A 16,652-nucleotide genomic window follows, 5' to 3' on the forward strand; every position below is an offset into this window, starting at 1 on the left:
ACATAACGATGGGCATGGCCTGATGACGTCATCCTAGTGTTACTGGTCATGAAAAAGTTGAAACACATGAAATAACTCTGAACTAACTAAAAATGAGGAGGTTAGATGAGACTAAATTTTCCTTAGCAACGGCTCGAAAAGATCGGTTAATGGGCCCTTAACGTGTAATGCTTGGAGAAAATCTGCACTCAAAACGCAAAAACGCCCAAATGGAAACGTGATGCAAACCTGTTATAATTCTTTGTTCATAGATTAACCTTTGCCAGGCTTTTAAAAACTGAAGAGGAAAACACACCGCTCCAAAACAACTCACTCTGTTCAATTTCGCGCTTCGCGATTATCGTCCGCCGTGTTGAATCTTAAGTACCCTATTGTTTCCGATTGTTTGATCGAGCCAATCAGGAGAGACCTTGTAAGAGCTGCGTACTATACATACATTTTGTTGTAACGTTACGAAATATTTGAAAGAAGTGTCCCAAGCGCTTCTTTTCACCAAATTTTTACTCGTAATCGATAGGAAAATGCTTAGCTTGATATTTCTTGTTGATTTCGAGTTAGGTTAAGACAGAGAAATGGCTTTTTGTGTTTTAGTGGATGTTCATGAAATGGCCATAAATGGTAAACTTGTATGTAAACAGTACGCCAGCACAGAAAAAAATATTGAAGTCCCTAAACATTTTATGGCTTTTTTGAGAACTTTATTGATTGCTCTCAGTATCCAGGTTAGAATAATGTGTATTTGGTTTTGCCCATGGCAGATACTTGCCATCAATTAGAGGCTATTCACAACACTACAAAATATGTACCTTACTTAAGATGAAGCCACGGAGAGAAATCAAATTACCCAGTTGAAATGAATATCTGTGCTCTCAGACTGATAGGTGTACAGTAGAACATGATCCAGTGGATTTCCTTTTCACATGGTTTTTCTTGTTGTAGAAATACTATACCAAAGATGGCTAATTAAATATGCATAAATTAGTGTCAAATAGCCATTTTTGCAGGGGGTCCTAATGTTTTTCCCACAACAATTCACTCACCAAACCCCACATTTGTGGCAAGTTTGAGCGAAATCAGTGATTTGAGCTGTGTCACCTCCTGCCTGGTTTTCTCATGGACACACTCTTAATGGGTGTCCCATATGAGATATCCTGTTTACATACGTACGTACGTACGTACATGCATACATGCATGCATACATAGACTTAACTAATGCGTTGGAGATATTTAGCTAAAAATAGTTAATTGGCGACACTAATGCATAAAATATAAAATATAAAAATACTAACTTGTGTTTAAAAATGTATGGCAAATAACATTTGTAGACCTAGCTGCCTGTCCTTTTTTAATTCTTTAGTTATTTCAGGCAGCCTGGTCCCTAACTCTATTAATATATAACCTTGTAAAAACATTTTTGTCAGTCCAAGGGGAAACAAAGCTAGTTGTTGTCAGGGAAATTAGGAAAGAGATCTAGAGCTTTCAATAAGGAGTCAAATCCGTCATTACAATACAAAAGAAATGTATCTAGATTTAAACACCACGTGAAAGGCCATGGTGCTACTCAAAAAACATTCTGTTTAGTGACTTTCTGAAACTCCATGAAGTACTACTACTAATAATTTGATAATAATTTAATAATAACTTATTAGTGTGGATGTGGTATGCTTTATTTCCGGTCATGAAGGGAACAATAAGTTTCTCAGTGTTTCTTGAGATGTAGTCGAGGGAAACATCTCAAACCACACTTTTCAGAAATGTCAGGATTAAGTAAAGTTTGTTTCCCTCAGGATGGTCATCATCTGGTGCTTGATACAATATGCATACCTGAGTGTCCACAAAACTTGCTCCTTGTATTCCGCTGGACTCCAGTGCTTTCTTTTCAGCCGGCAAAAAAAATCCAGCATCTTTATCTCCAATTTTTAATCCTACAAGTTTATCCGGGCTATGGCGTCCTAAGGTCATGGTCAGTCCTGTTGTCTCAATCGATATCATTTCTTCATCTGGAACCCTTAGGGCCAGCACTGCATCTCCAACTAAGCTGAGGATGTCCATGGATCTCATGACTGATTGTTTACCCTAAAAAAAAAGAGTTGTTTTCTAAATCAAACTCCAAAGTACTCACATGTGGTCAACCATTATCACAAGAAAAACAACAATTTACACAATGAATCAATCCAGGCAAAGCCAAAAAACTGAAGCAGATGTTGTCAAGCTTGGGAAAACATGTGACCAGCTGCAAAACCTATAACATTAGTAGAAAGGCGGGAAAGGCTTGGCAATTGCTTCAGAGCTAAGCAATGAAAAAACATGCGTATGACCAGTGCCAAGTGTATGTGTGGAAATATGTGAGCTAAGTCATCTGTGGGAAAACATGTAACCTGAGTGCCTAGCATAGGAAAACATGTAAGGGGAGTCATGTGTGGGAAAACATGTAACCAGTGCCAAGCATAGGTAAACATGTAAGGCGGGTCATGTGTGGGAAAACATGTAACCAGTGCCAAGGATAGGAAAACATGTAAGGTGAGTCGTGTGGGAAAACATGTAATCAGTGTTAAGTATAGGAAAATATGTAAAGCAAGTCATGTGTGGGGAAACATGTAACTAGTACCAAGCTTGGGAAAACATGTAAGACGAGTCATGTGTGGGAAAACATGTAACCAGTGCCAAGGATAGGAAAACATGTAAGGTGAGTCATGTGGGAAAACATGTAACCAGTGTTAAGTATAGGAAAACATGTAAAGCAAGTCATGTGTGGGGAAACATGTAACTAGTGCCAAGCTTGGGAAAACGTGTAAGGCGAGTCACGTGTGGGAAAACATGTCGGACCAGTGCCAAGCATGGGAAAATGTGTAAGGCGAGTCATGTGTAAGAAAACACGTAACCAGTGCCAAGCATAGGAAAACATGTAAGGCGAGTTGTGTGGGAAAACATGAAAGCCGAGTCATGAGTGGGAAAACATGTGACCAGCACCAAACATAGGAATATTAAAACATGTAAGGCAAGTCATGTTTGGGAAAACATGTAGCCAGTGCCAAGGTTGGGGAAAATTTAACCACTGTGCATGTAAGGAGTGTTAGTGTAAGAATTTGTCACTTAATTATTACTGAAAAATGCAAGTTAGGTAATTATCGTCGAAGTTATAGATCAAAGTGTGTCCCTGTACATTTCAATGAAGTAACAATTGACAGCCGTTAAAAATACAAGACGGCAAATATTAACCTTTTCTTGAAGATCAGAACCATCATCTCCTGATGCAATGACTGCTCCTGCCTTCAGCAAGCTGTTAAGACAGAAACCTAAGTTTTCTGCAGATTGGGTGACCAGCGGTATCTTGACCACATCTTTTGCTTGAGTAGTGTTCCATAAGAATGATGCCATTGAATCAATAGCAGACAATGAGGATCCCTATCAAAATCAGCAACAGAATGAGTTGTTATCTGCTTGGCTGAATCTGAGGCTACAATAGCTTTTCACAGCCTGTTGTAACTAACAATGGCTTATACACATGCGTGACTAGATATCGGAGTGTGATTCTCTCTTTATAGACGTCCCAAACTCGCAATTCAAGACATTGATCAAAACTTAATGATTATGTAAGCGCATCAAGTGGGACAAGGCGACTCAAATCGTAGTTTGCATCAGGACCATTGCTAAGAAACATTGAATGTATAGTTGAAATGATGGGATAGCGTTTATGGGATAATGTTTTAGAACTTATGCCACTGTTTAACTGGATAGTTAATCGCCGGAAACAACCCAGCTGGTGCCATCTATGCCAACTCTCCCGGATTATCCGGGAGTCTCCTGGATACAGACCTAATCTCCCGCTCTCCTGTACGAGTCACCAAATCTCCCGGAAAAAGAAATAAAAGCGCATAAAATACATTTTTCTGACGTATTTCGGCCGATTTTTTGTATTTTGGGGAAAGTATTTTTGATATTTGAGGAATTTTTAAGATTTAATCTGAAGATCATTACTTTGAACCACATTTTTTAGGGTCAAAAGAGGTAACTTTGGTGATCTCCTGGATTTTGATTTTTTTAGGTTGGCATCTCTGTGGTGCATTTAACAGTCAAAGTAAATGTTTCTTGGAATTAATTGACATTCATGGATGGCAATGATAAAACATCTATAAATATTATCAGTTAGTTAGAACAAAGGGAAATAAGCTTGATCTTAAAACATTCTGTGATCATGCAATATTCCTCAAGGTGAAAAAATCTGAGATTGAAATATTTAGAGAAACCAGGAAAGGGGAATCCCCTTTTCTGTTCATCTCCCCTTACCACAACCAGGCATCCTCCTGCTATACCCTCCCTCAACATTTATTTTGCTCACCAGTGATGTATCAGACACTGTTTCTGTATCATGAATAGCAGACCCTATAATGGAGGAGCTTTGCAAAAGCTCTGGAAGACTTTTCACTTGCAGTGAGACAATCTTTTCAATGATGAAATCTTGAATCTGCAATATATAGAAATTGTAGGGAGAACATTGCCAGATGAGTTTCTGTATGGACATTTTTTCAGCACATTCCAGAAACAAATAATTGTTCAGCATTTGACTTAAAGCATATTTCCTGATACGTTAATAATAATAATAATAATAATAATAATAATGTTTATTAGCGGCTTATAAAAAAATTACAACTGCAAAAATTCTTAGGACAATATATATGTCAGGGAAATACTAACTTACAAACGAATTACAAATTACACATAATAATAATAATAATAATAATAATAATTCTTATAAGATTAAATTTGGAAATACAGTTAACAATAAAGATTAGCGAAAAAACTGAGCAACGATGTTTCGGTGTCATCCTGGCACCATTTTCAAGTTAAAAAATATTTGTGCGAAAAGTAAACTAATTTATACCAATGGTAGAGGTGCGAAATTGAATAAATTAAGATTAAGATAGCTGTTCAATGTTCATGTTCATTCCAATGAGGTGTCAAACACTGGTAATGAGTTCAGTGTCTGTTCAAAGCCTAAACAAATACTTTTGCGCGAATGGAGTCTGACTATGTGTTAAGGCTCGGTTTCTTCTTGCAAATCCACAACATTTCGTGGATCAAGCAGGGAAAGTTCGATTGCTTAATGATAATGTTGATAAGCGGATGATGTTTCAGCTATGTACTGATGCAAAAAGTTAGGATGTGTTCCTTTTGCAGTCATGTATAATTAAATGATTTAGATGAAATTAGGGTTTGACAAACCAGGTCTCAGCAAGGCATCAATTTCAAAACAAATCTGTCACTGCATAAAACTATACACATTCAGTTCTCAACTCTGATATATGTGCAACTGAAAACAGACATTAAGATATTGTTTGTGTTTACCACCTGACAACTGATCACTGAGAGACTTGCAATCAACCCCTAAAACTGAAGAGACCTTTTTACCAACATTGAGGGTAGAAAAATATATCCGTTTCTTCAAGTCTCATGTAAAAAATTTGGAGCAATTTGAGTTTTACTATATAAATGACTTGATTTTCTCATTTTATGGGTACTTAAAAAATTAGTAACTGAGGAAATGTAAACTCTAATAGTCTTATGGATAAAGTTTAAAAGTTTGCCGTGGATTAGAAAATATACAATGTGTTCATCACTTACAAAATAGGGGCTAAGCAATGAAATTTTCACTTTTCAAGAACAAGTGGTCAACCTATGATTTCTCCTTACTGTAGTAGTAATACATTTTCAAGTAGGCAAGCCAAGTTAAGAAAATCATCAACCTAGGGATACTGTTTTGAGGTCACATTTTCTAATTATATTGTCAACATACAATGTCCACAATAAAAGTATACAAATTGGAGTAAATCACTGTAGGGGGCATCCTCTCTCTCATAAATTGCATTTTCGCTATGTACAGAAGAAGCAGCACTTTGATTTTGTCATCACCAGTGTGTGCTCATGTTGAACTTGTGTAGAAAATGTTCTGCCTATATATTGGGGTTCACTGCAATGATTTCTGGATCCTGATCATTCCAAGGGAACTTTGTATAACATGTATGACATAACAGCAATAATATGTATACATTTTGTTTGCTCAATTACTGTTGCAGTTAGTGCAACTACAGGCACCATTGCAAATATGGCACCTAGCATTACTAGTTAGGCATATGCAGGCCATTAAAGCTCTTCCTGTAAATACAAAGTATGCAAATGTTTGCTGATTTCGGCAATGGTTATAATTAGTTTGTGATCAGTGATAGCATACAAGTGCGAAATGTTAGAAGTCTCTATAAAGGAAGAAAGTTTGATTAATTCAGATGATGCAGTAGATATCTTTTCAGCGGCCTCGACGTTCATGAGACGGAATTTGCAATGAACTCAAGGCTATTTTGAACACGCGTTGCCTGGATATTCACTCAATGACTTTAAAATTCATTTTCAAATGACAAGAGGCACAATGGAAGGTCTGTGTAGAGTCGTCCAAGCTACAGGAAGAGTGCCACAACGGCATTCATTTGGATTAGACCACCAATTCCGCTCCAGAGACAAGTATCGGCGTTCGTGTGGTTTATTTCAAACTCGGAAGTTTTCTGACCCTGATCAGCCGCCATTTTTGTTGAAACACCAGGGAGCCGAGGGAGGCCTGGCCGCTTAAAAGACCATGAAAGGCATGGAACTGGTGATTAAGACAAGAAATCTGTAAATGGAACACAAATTTTCCATCGGGAAGTTTCCACAGGGAAAATGGGACTACCTTGTCAGGAATTCCGTTTATTCGGGAAAATTTCCAGTGGAACGAACCAAAAAGTCGTGTTCGATTTACATCCCAACCGGAATTTCCGGAATGTTCTGGTAAATGGAAAACGCTCCCTATGTCCCCAGAGCCCTTTGATTCTCATGCCAAGGCCCTGCCGGCTAAGAGGAGCAAAAAGGGCTATGGGGACGAGAATGCACACTGGTCTGATAAACTAGTGCCAGACCCCTATTGGGAAATCATGTACAGTGTCCAGTCCCTTATTTGTAGCCTTTTGCTCTAGAAAGTTATTGATCACCAGAGGGAAACCGCTAAGCAAAATATAATTATGCCAAACTACAGAACAGAGGTACTAAATTGGAAAGCATGCAGACCTAGCTATGAGCTATAAACATTTGTTATCACACCGTAGTCAAACGGATTCGACACGGATACCCGTACTTCATTTAAACTCCTCTTTATAACACTTCATTTGAACTCCTCTTAATAACACAGCGTACCATACCCATTTAAAAACTGAGTTCATATTAGTTGCGTCGAGACAGAAGATATCAACATTTCTTGAAATTCCTTCTTTCAGTATAAATGACCATCCAGAGAAGCAGGTATCATCTACGAAATCTCATGGTGTGCACATCAATCAAAATATGAACTGGGAATGTCATATACAGAACATTTGAAAAAAAGATTGCTTCTGCATTGGGCGCAATTAAGTGAATACGACATCTTATACCCTTTAATATATTAATTACTGTACATGACAGCCTAGTTTAACCATATTTTTATTACTGTAGTGTGGTCTGGGGCAACTGAAGCAGTGGTCTCTCTGAAAAGCTTCAGAAGATCCAAAATTGTGCAGCCCATATTTTAATGTGTTCCAATTAATTATGTCTTTAATATTGATGAAATGTTCTGGGCACTGCGTTGGCATAAACTCAAATATCAAAGATTTAAATCAGCTGCTGTTATGACGTACAAATCTTTACATGGGATGACCCCTGTGTATCTGAGTTCTAGATTTGTGTTTCGAAACGGCATAACATCGTATCAATTAAGGAATACTGAAAATAAATTGGCTCTTCCGCAGCCCGGTGCCAATTATTTGAAGAAGAGTTTCTCTTGCAGCAGAGCGAGGTTGTGGAATAGCCTATCCAGTGACCTTCATGCAAAAACATCTTTACATGATTTTAAACTTAACATACGTCACCACAGTTTTGAATGAGTTTAAACACGGCATCCTTGGAAAGCAGCTCTTATAAGTATGTAGTTTCGGTCAGTTAGATTAGTTAGGGATAATAAGTTGATCTTTTATCATTTTATAATCTTTGCTGAAGGATTTACCGTGTATAAATTAAGTTACCATTACCATTACAGACCTCACTGTTCCCTTGTGAAAATAGACGCCTCCACACAGGCTATGTTTTGAACAAATCATATAGTTTTGATTACCTCATGTTTGAACATGATGAACAGAGGTTACTTTGTTTAAGGAAATCAAATGTTCATAACCACATGGTCATTGATATAGAGCAAAGTAAGGAGAGGATCAAAAAACAATCAACCAATCAAGTTATGAAATACCTGTACTAGTTGCAACTTATAACAACTGTATAAGTTGTGTGAATCTGATTTAAAATGTACAGAAACAGAACTCAACTCACAATAAAATTTATGCTGATCATATGTAGACTACCAATAGTTCCTCTTTCACTTAGTCCATCAAGCGAGACCATGAATAGACTGCAAGGAAAAAATGGTCGTGTTAAATCCTTGGGTCGAGAAGCGCTTCTTGCCCCCAGGATTTCACCCAGCCATTTTTTCTTGCGGTTCTTATTTGCGTCACACTCGACAGACGAAGCAAGACCAATTAGAGAGGGACTACCCATAGTCTAGATGAAATGATAACTTTGGAACTATGGTGTAGAAAAAACTGCATGTAGTTAAATAAATAGCAATTTAATGAAAGCTAGTTCATTACCTGGGATATTTTTGTTGAATCTGTTGTAGTATCTTCTAAAACTGCTTGAAGGACTGCATTTGCTATCTGTTCTGCCTTGCTGAGATCCCCATCTTTGATTGCATTATTAAAGTCGCTGTCATTTGCTGTTATACGTTTGCTGATTTGATCTGGTCTCAAGAGCTCTGGAAATGGTTCAACCTACAGGAATATTCATGTGCAATATGTGACAACATACCGGAGCTGGTTGTTAAAAGTGGCAACCTGTCATTTAATATGCATGTAATGTGATGCAAGAGTTAATAATAATCAAGGATATACTGTACCTGCACAGAGAAATGAACTCTTGGAGCGGACACGCCATTTTTATCAGTCACTGTGACATCGAACTTCACAGTATAATTCCAAGACAGCTTTCCAGATGGCAGCGATGAGTTAATATCGCTACTAGAGCCGTAGTACAACAGCCCATGCAGACCATTCTGTAGTTGATATCGAAACAAGTAAGACAGGGGGGTGCTCTCACTTTCCCAGTCACTACAGCTCAGGTTAAAAACAGTCTTCAGTGAGGTACCATTTGATGGAGTGATGGAACATGTTCCCCCTATAGGTGGTGATGCAGTGGAGATATTGTGAGCACTCATTCCTTGTTGACCGTCCGTAGTTTTAACAAACACTGCCAGCCGGTAGTACTTTCCGCCATCGAGGGAGTCCTCTTTGATTACAATACTGCTAGAATCGAGGGATGTAGTTGTGATAAGTTTCAAATCTCGTATTTTCCTCCAAACAGTGTCATTATTTGTGGCAGATGGGAATTGTTCATAAAGTATCCATTGGTACGCAGATATTTTGGAGCACTGCGCTCCATAGCACTGTGACTGGATACTTAGTTTAACTGATGGACTGATTTTAGGTTCACAATTTATTATACATCTGAAAATCAAGTGAAAATAAATATTATGTCACGAAAAATGCATTTGAACAGCTGTTATTCTAGGAAGGAGGACAGACCTATCATATGAAACAAACAAACAATCTTTGAGTAACTGCACTTGTTTATTTCATGGCTATCTGAAAATAAGCGATTCTTTCTTCTCATGGATGTCATGCTATTCTAACATTAGCATCAAGAATCTTGTCGGTTAATGGCAAAAGAAGTTTTAAGGAAAAGAAGAAATAAGAACTAAAAAGTACTGAACTGAACCACTGTACCAACTGCATCCAGAACCAGTGACAAGCATTGGTTTGGGACCACTAGTAACCCGTGCAGAATTAAAAAAAAAATAAATAAATAAGTAAAATAACTGAAAAATCTATTAATGCCCTGTGTATGTCTCTTGTGTCTTCTGAAGCATGTGCTGTTAATTAATGCACTGCTCTCAGGTGTACTGGCATTTTAATAAATTAATGTTTTATTAATTATTAAATTCTGTTTATTTCTTGAATATTAGGTAATTTATCCAACTATGCTCCAATTGGACTTAATAGCCACTTAAGTTATTTTGTTTGGTGTGAGGTCGTGGTGTTATCAGCTGGACATCTGCCACTACCTGTACCATGTAATAATGCAGAGAATAGAATCAACATTATAGTTCCTTGAGCAGTCAGTGTAAACTGCAGACTACGGACTGCAGACTGCAAACTGCAGACCGGAGGTCAAAGGCAGACTGCAGACCAGGGGGCTAATGGCAGGGTTTATAAACAATGAAACAACTTTCATACCGTTGAGATATTTGAGGCGGATCTCCTTTTACCAAGTGTATAACTTGATGATCACTTGAGCTGCGATAATCTTTTGCCACCACCAGTTTAACTACTAAGGTCGTCAGGTCCTGGAACATGGAAGAGGCAGTATTGAGTGTAACTTCAAGTCCAGAATCATTCCCAATGTAATGAACATTTGACTGGTTTATTCCTGTGAAGGAGTCGCTTGCTGCTGTCTGCAGACCAGAATAGTTGCCTTTGATCTCACCATAATGCCAGGTGAAGTTCATACCGGAGTGGTTCCCTAGTCCAACAACCGGGTCATAGGAAAGTGATGCATTCATCGTGATGCTTTTGTTTCGTCCTCGGATTATTTCGGCACCACCATAGATGATAGCTATGAGGTTCGCTTTTCTTTGGATGGGCTTTCCATCTAAACACCATCAAATAACAACTTTCATTAGTTTACACATATCATATGTATTGTATCAAACATAAAGACACATAAACCTGTATTGTAAACAAGGCACCAGAGTCAAGATCTAGCTATTGCAGCCTGCAAAGTTCTTGAAAACAGAAAAAAGAGAAATTCAAAAAGCAAATTTTTCGACTTACATAATTGAAACAATTATCTAAGAAAAGAAAATTAAAAACAAAATACAGACAAGCAAGAAGGCAACAATATCCACTTTCAATTTAGGCTGTGTTGATAAGTATTACTCAGAAAATAATTCTGCAGGTACACTTGGAAATTTTACCGGGGACTTCTATCTCTCATGGTACTTTTTGCGAACAAAAAATCAAGAGTATATCAGCAATGCTTTCTCTAATAAATTGTTGTTCTACATCACGGATTGGGTTAAAAGTTGTAGAAGTCAAATTTGAGGGTGAAAAATTGAGTTTTAAAGTATCATCCATCAATGTTTTGGAGCATACATTGCTTTCGTGATACCGGCAATACTCATACAATCATTAAGTTCGATAAAACTAGACAATGAGGAGACAGAAGAACACTTAACAGAAAAAAGCCTTGAAATATTATGAGAGAGGATATCGAAGGATGGGAAGTGAGTCTTATTATCATTAGGAACATTAATTTTGGCTGGACTTTTAATAAAATCCCTGGCAATCACTTGCCACACATACACCACTGGCTCAAGCACCTCTTTTTGATTGCCTCCTTTACTAGACTCTTCGCATTTTTGACCAAAGGTTCTTAATAGATCCCAAATTAATTGTTTTTAGGATTTCAGAAAATTCCAAACCAGATAATTAAAAACATTTATTTAGTTTTTACCTTTTTAATATAGCCAGGTTCTTCAAAAAGTGTCTGATGTAACATGAAACCATTACAAGAGTTTAATTATTAACAATTGTGTCACACCATACTCAAAACAGCAAACAATTATTAACCAATAGGGCAAAAAATGTAACGGAAAATTCCAATAACTACACAGAATGACAGAATAACTATCAAGGATTATTTTGATACCTCACTTAACATATTCACTTAACTGTATGACTTCCTATGCCAGATTTCACAAGGCTAGGTAGTTGGGTGACAAATCACTTAGTCTTAAAAGCATGTCACTGAATCTCATTGTTCCTGAACTTGAGCTGGTTTTGTCCACTCAAAACCATCAAAGGAATAGTTATCTGGCCTTCCTGCTGCTCTTAAATTGTTAACATCTGCCTCCTCTGCTTCTTCATTCTCAATAATGGCATTTCTCAAATCAATCTGGCTCCCAAGGCGTCATTGTTACTTTGGAATACTTTGATGTCAGATTTCAAGCCATCGTCCAGAATAGTGACAGAGAGTTTTGTTTTTTTTTTTTGAGATCCTGGCGAACGATCACAATCCAGCACATCTGGCACCCAGGGTACTAGAATAGCAAAGTTTCCATCCATATAGTAAAGTGTTTCTTGATCACTATACCTCACAGACCTCCTGCTCATGTTCACAAGTGGACTTTAAATTGTGTCTTGTTGACAAAAGCAAAAATTTTGGAAAAAAACTGAACGAAAATAGCTCTTATCTGACCAACATGGTGCCTGCATGTGTATATTTGAGAAATGGTTATTAAGGGGGAGACTGCTGACTATAGGAAGTGCAGGCTACTCTGCTGTCCGATATATCGGACACTGGGCTCTAAGTAAATGTCTAGTAAATGTTTTAGTTACTAATAACGCTAGAGATTATCACTGGAGCAGCAGATGACAAAGCACTGCCAACAGATGTAACTTGGCATCTACTCTGCCGATACGACTGAAACCAACTAACTGACGTGGTATCAAGACCAAGAGATCTCAGTTTCTTGATTATATTAATAGCTGGTGGTCCATCGTGTCAAAGGCCTTGAATAAGTCAAGGAAAAGTGCCCCTAACAGTTCCCTGTCCTCCATATTTGAAAGAATTTCATCCGCAAAATGCATGAGCGTAATCCCAGTTGATAGTTTAGGCCTGAAGCCAAACTGTTTTGGTGTAATGAGCTCATGTTCATTCAAATAGGTGTATACAGTTGTTTATGTACAGCCCGGGGGGAGGGGAGAGGTACTACCTGATATGAGCTATATAGGTATGTGCAGCCCCAAAGGGCATGTTTTTTCTAGCCGTTTTGGTCATAAATAGGGTATCGATTTGGCCATTTTGGTCGGAAATGAGGTATGGTGTTTGCACTCTGGCCTTGAATCGAGTAAGTTTTTTTTTATATATAAAGCTGTTTTTTCATCATTATCGATAAGACCATCAACAAAAACACTTAATAAATTATGTTTAGAGCAATTATGGCAGCCGCAACGGCCATAAATCGGGTATCAGATTTTTGGTCAGGTCATAAATAGGGTACGGAAAATCGCAGATTTTGGTCATAAATAGGGTAAGGGTTTTGGGAAGCGGGCCTCACACCCCCGCCCAATTTTTCTGGGAGTACCCCCGGGGATGTACAGCCTTTGCGAGAATCAGTGTTGGTAAGACTGTGATTAGGTCTATAAATATTTAGGTCACACCTGTCCCCAGATTTGAGGAGAGCTGACACATTTCCATAGTGAAGGAAAAGTACTTGAAGACAAAGATTGACTAAACAGGTCGACAAGACTTCTGAAGCGTCTTTCATTAGACGAGCACTAATGTTGTCAAGAACAATTGCTTTAATACTCAGGCAGTGAGGCCTGGGTTTAAATTTCGGCTTTTTTTTTTTTTTTTTTTGCGCGTTCAGTCACAAATCGCCGTCTGGTCTCTTAAGCTCATGCGTCATCGGCGCGTGCGTACAACATATGGAATTTAAATTTTTTCTCGTCGTCGTGAAAATTTAGCACGGATTCCATGATTTCTAGGGCGATGAAATCAGTACAAACGAACACACCGTTCGCGGTAGACCAACACTAAAGGACGTTAAACGTTTTCGGAACGGGTCGGTCTGCAAGCCTTACGAGAGATCAATTTACGAACAAACATTTTGAGTGAATTTATCAAGAATCATGTTATACCAAAGGAGCTATCAACCGGGGCTATCAATTCTTCAACTTGATAAAAAGCATCTTCAGAGGCGTCATCGTATTTTTAGACGTGACCGTGAACCAAGTAGAATCACGAACTCATTCTGAACAACAAGAGCAGAAAAGTTAGAGAATTTGTTTACGAATGTATCTGTTCGAGTACACCTAAGTAAAACGCTCTGAGAAACTTCGTAAAGTATAACAAAGTTAAAATCTCGATCTATTTTCTATTTTCTCGATCTGTTATTTTCTTGTAACAGAGTTATGTGTCTTTACAAGAATGAAACCCATGTAGCGAATTATTGTACATTTTGCACTGTCACGCAATCCTGACGCAACAACCAAAAAAATATTCGAAACAGAATTGTATGTCAAGTGCATATGTATCTTAAATTACCATTACAATGGTCACTCATCCTTATTAGGTGGCCGCTTTCATCTTATGTGGAATTCCTCTCTCTGTCAAATTTTCAATGTCTTTGTTCGAAATATCGCCAAATGGTCTTGACGTCATTGCTCTTGACTTTGTTTGTCGTGGTGATTCTTGTCAGATAAAGCAGGCTTCGTGATTGGTCAAAAATAGAGAGGGAAACGATTTTTATTGGCTATTTGCAACTGTTTTCTGTCAGCAGGTAGATTTTAGTATTTCAACATAGACTGCAAATTAAATGAGTAGTGCTTTCTTTGATATTAACCAGAATCGAAGTTCGCAGAGAAAATATTTCCATGCAATTAACAAAAGTTTTCTTTGGATTGACTGTTTGTAGTTCACTGAGATCTCATAAAGATCTCGCGGCATTTCAATATCTGGTCCTAGTGCTTATATTACACACAAGACTTTATTCAGAGGTTAAAAAATAAAATACTTATTATATTTAGTTATGTTAAGCTAGGAATGGTGGACATTGTTATATTTCGATGCAATTAAAGTGACCAAAATAAGATAATTCAAAAACAATTACCAACCTGTTGGTGATGCTGAAGATGGAGATGAAACAGTGCTTCCACCGTTACTTGATGCTTGAGGCCATGCGTAAAAAGATAGAGGCCATTGTGGCATTGACCCACTGAACATTGGAATCGCAGTTTTATTTACTGTAATTAATAAAACGAAAGCACTTATCAATGATACTATGATCCGTCAGTTAACTCTCCCTACACTGCTCTTTATTGGGGTTGAAGCCCAGCAGAGAGAAAAGCGAGTCCAGGATAACTTGCATGCGCACGATCAGGGTGGACATCAGAGAGTGGTTTTGATATCACGGCGCTAGGATTTAAATTGAAAACAAATTGCTGCTGTATAGCACTTTAAATTGAGTTGCATTCGACAAAGTTGGTTATTCCATGCAGCTAGTACTCAAATTATTACTTGTAATATTTTCATTGAAATTGTAATTTTTTCTTTAGCAAGAATGGGCACAAATAAAGATTGATTATTATTATTTACAAAAAGTGCTTAATTGTGGTATTTTTAGAGAAGTCTCGGGAAATTTGCGACTGATGAAGGGGTTTTTGCCAAAACGTCTCTAAAAATACCACACATAAGCACTTCCTGTAAACTTTATCGAATGCACTAGAATTTAAACGATTTAAATTGCTCGTTCAAATGACGAATTCAACATGTCCAGTTACGTGGCGTGAAGCACTCGACTTGAATGCGAGAAACATTAGCGCAAATCGTGTCCAGGACACGAGAAAGGGCAAGGAAAAGGACAGCTCCGGAGGTTTCCAAATTTTCGTTGAAAAACGGGAGTGAAAATGGAGTCGGTATTGTTGGGACAGACGTCGGGATTCGTTTTGAGCGTGCATCCTCTATAACGCACTTTACTTCCAAAATGCCCTGTTTAAGACATAACTGACGTACATCTTTATGGAGCACTCCAATAAAAACGAAAAACCCTCAGGAATATTAATTTGGGTGTTTCAGCAACCGAATCTGTAAGCCGGCAGGACATAATCAAGCTAAATGTAAGATTAGCATTTCTTCCACCTTCATTATATCACTGCTTATAACCCCTCTGCCGTCATGCTAAATGGCCGTTTTTATACTGAGGACGCATTATCCATCTGGACGAACTTGGGCAAACATTTATAGTTCGTCTGGTAATGCGTCTCTAATATTAAGACGGGCTCAAGACGTATTATGCGCGTCGTTCAAGACGAATTTCAAAGGATAGTTTGTTGCGTTCGACTACAGGAGAACGCATACTAATCGGGTCATTCCAGCGGGTTTATGTTCCGCGATTTTTTGTGATGCCACATGATTTCAGGGTTTGGACGCCATTTTGGACTGACTTTGTGGCACGCATGGCCTCGGTCTAATGTGAGGCCTCGCATTGAATAATAGTGAGGTCTTACATGAAGTGCTACCCGTGCATTTCTATGTGCTTTTCTTCGTTCGTCGTTCTACGTAGGAATCGTCGCAGTTTTCCCCAAGGTTAGTGAAGTTGTGTTGATTTATTCGAACTATTACTAGCTTAAATGCCTAAAGGCACTCATCTAAGCACCAGAAAGCTGTGTAGTGCTGTATTTTCTCCGAAATTGCGTGGGCAACATATCGATTTGTGATCTGTGTCGCCCTTCAGGAGTCAGCTGCTTTTCTCGGCGATTCAACTTCTCTGTGAGAATGAAGTTGCAAGGCTCAACCGTAATAGCTCGAAGAACTCAACACAGCTTCATTTACCGTGGGAAAGACAGCCAATATTCCAACGTAGCACAACAAACGACGAAAAGGAAATGGCAATGCACACCACTCAATTTTCACTGCAGTAAGCCGGG

At 38.2% G+C, this 16,652-nt stretch overlaps 1 protein-coding gene and 1 long non-coding RNA gene across 3 annotated transcripts in view; one reads left to right on the forward strand and one right to left on the reverse strand.

Moving 5' to 3' along the window:
- The window catches only part of LOC149114589 (polycystin-1-like protein 2), a 29,741-nt gene extending 14,765 nt beyond the window's left edge, over positions 1-14,976 (reverse strand). The window contains exons 1-7 of one of the 2 annotated variants that reach the window (XM_089284007.1): positions 14,841-14,976; positions 10,398-10,812; positions 9,002-9,608; positions 8,697-8,876; positions 4,340-4,465; positions 3,220-3,405; positions 1,825-2,076 (exon numbers count right to left, since the gene is read on the reverse strand). In XM_089284007.1, coding sequence (XP_089140133.1) covers positions 1,825-2,076; positions 3,220-3,405; positions 4,340-4,465; positions 8,697-8,876; positions 9,002-9,608; positions 10,398-10,812; positions 14,841-14,949 — 1,875 coding nt within the window. In that variant the 5' untranslated portion in view covers positions 14,950-14,976. Of the gene's footprint in view, positions 1-1,824; positions 2,077-3,219; positions 3,406-4,339; positions 4,466-8,696; positions 8,877-9,001; positions 9,609-10,397; positions 10,813-11,894; positions 12,662-14,840 lie in introns of those variants that run through there. The other variant, XM_089284008.1, reaches the window with a different exon arrangement.
- A 1,121-nt stretch (positions 14,977-16,097) lies between these two features.
- The window catches only part of LOC149114590 (uncharacterized), a 622-nt gene continuing 67 nt past the window's right edge, over positions 16,098-16,652 (forward strand). Inside the window, exons 1-2 of the long non-coding RNA XR_016205834.1 lie at positions 16,098-16,311; positions 16,460-16,652. The exon at positions 16,460-16,652 is cut by the window's right edge and continues 67 nt beyond it. This is a non-coding gene — a long non-coding RNA (uncharacterized LOC149114590). The remainder of the gene's footprint in view (positions 16,312-16,459) is intronic.

Source organism: Orbicella faveolata, unplaced genomic scaffold (assembly GCF_042242905.1).
Source record: "Orbicella faveolata isolate gen_17 unplaced genomic scaffold, um_ofav_v1 contig_13, whole genome shotgun sequence".
NCBI classification, from domain to species: Eukaryota; Metazoa; Cnidaria; class Anthozoa; order Scleractinia; family Merulinidae; genus Orbicella; species Orbicella faveolata.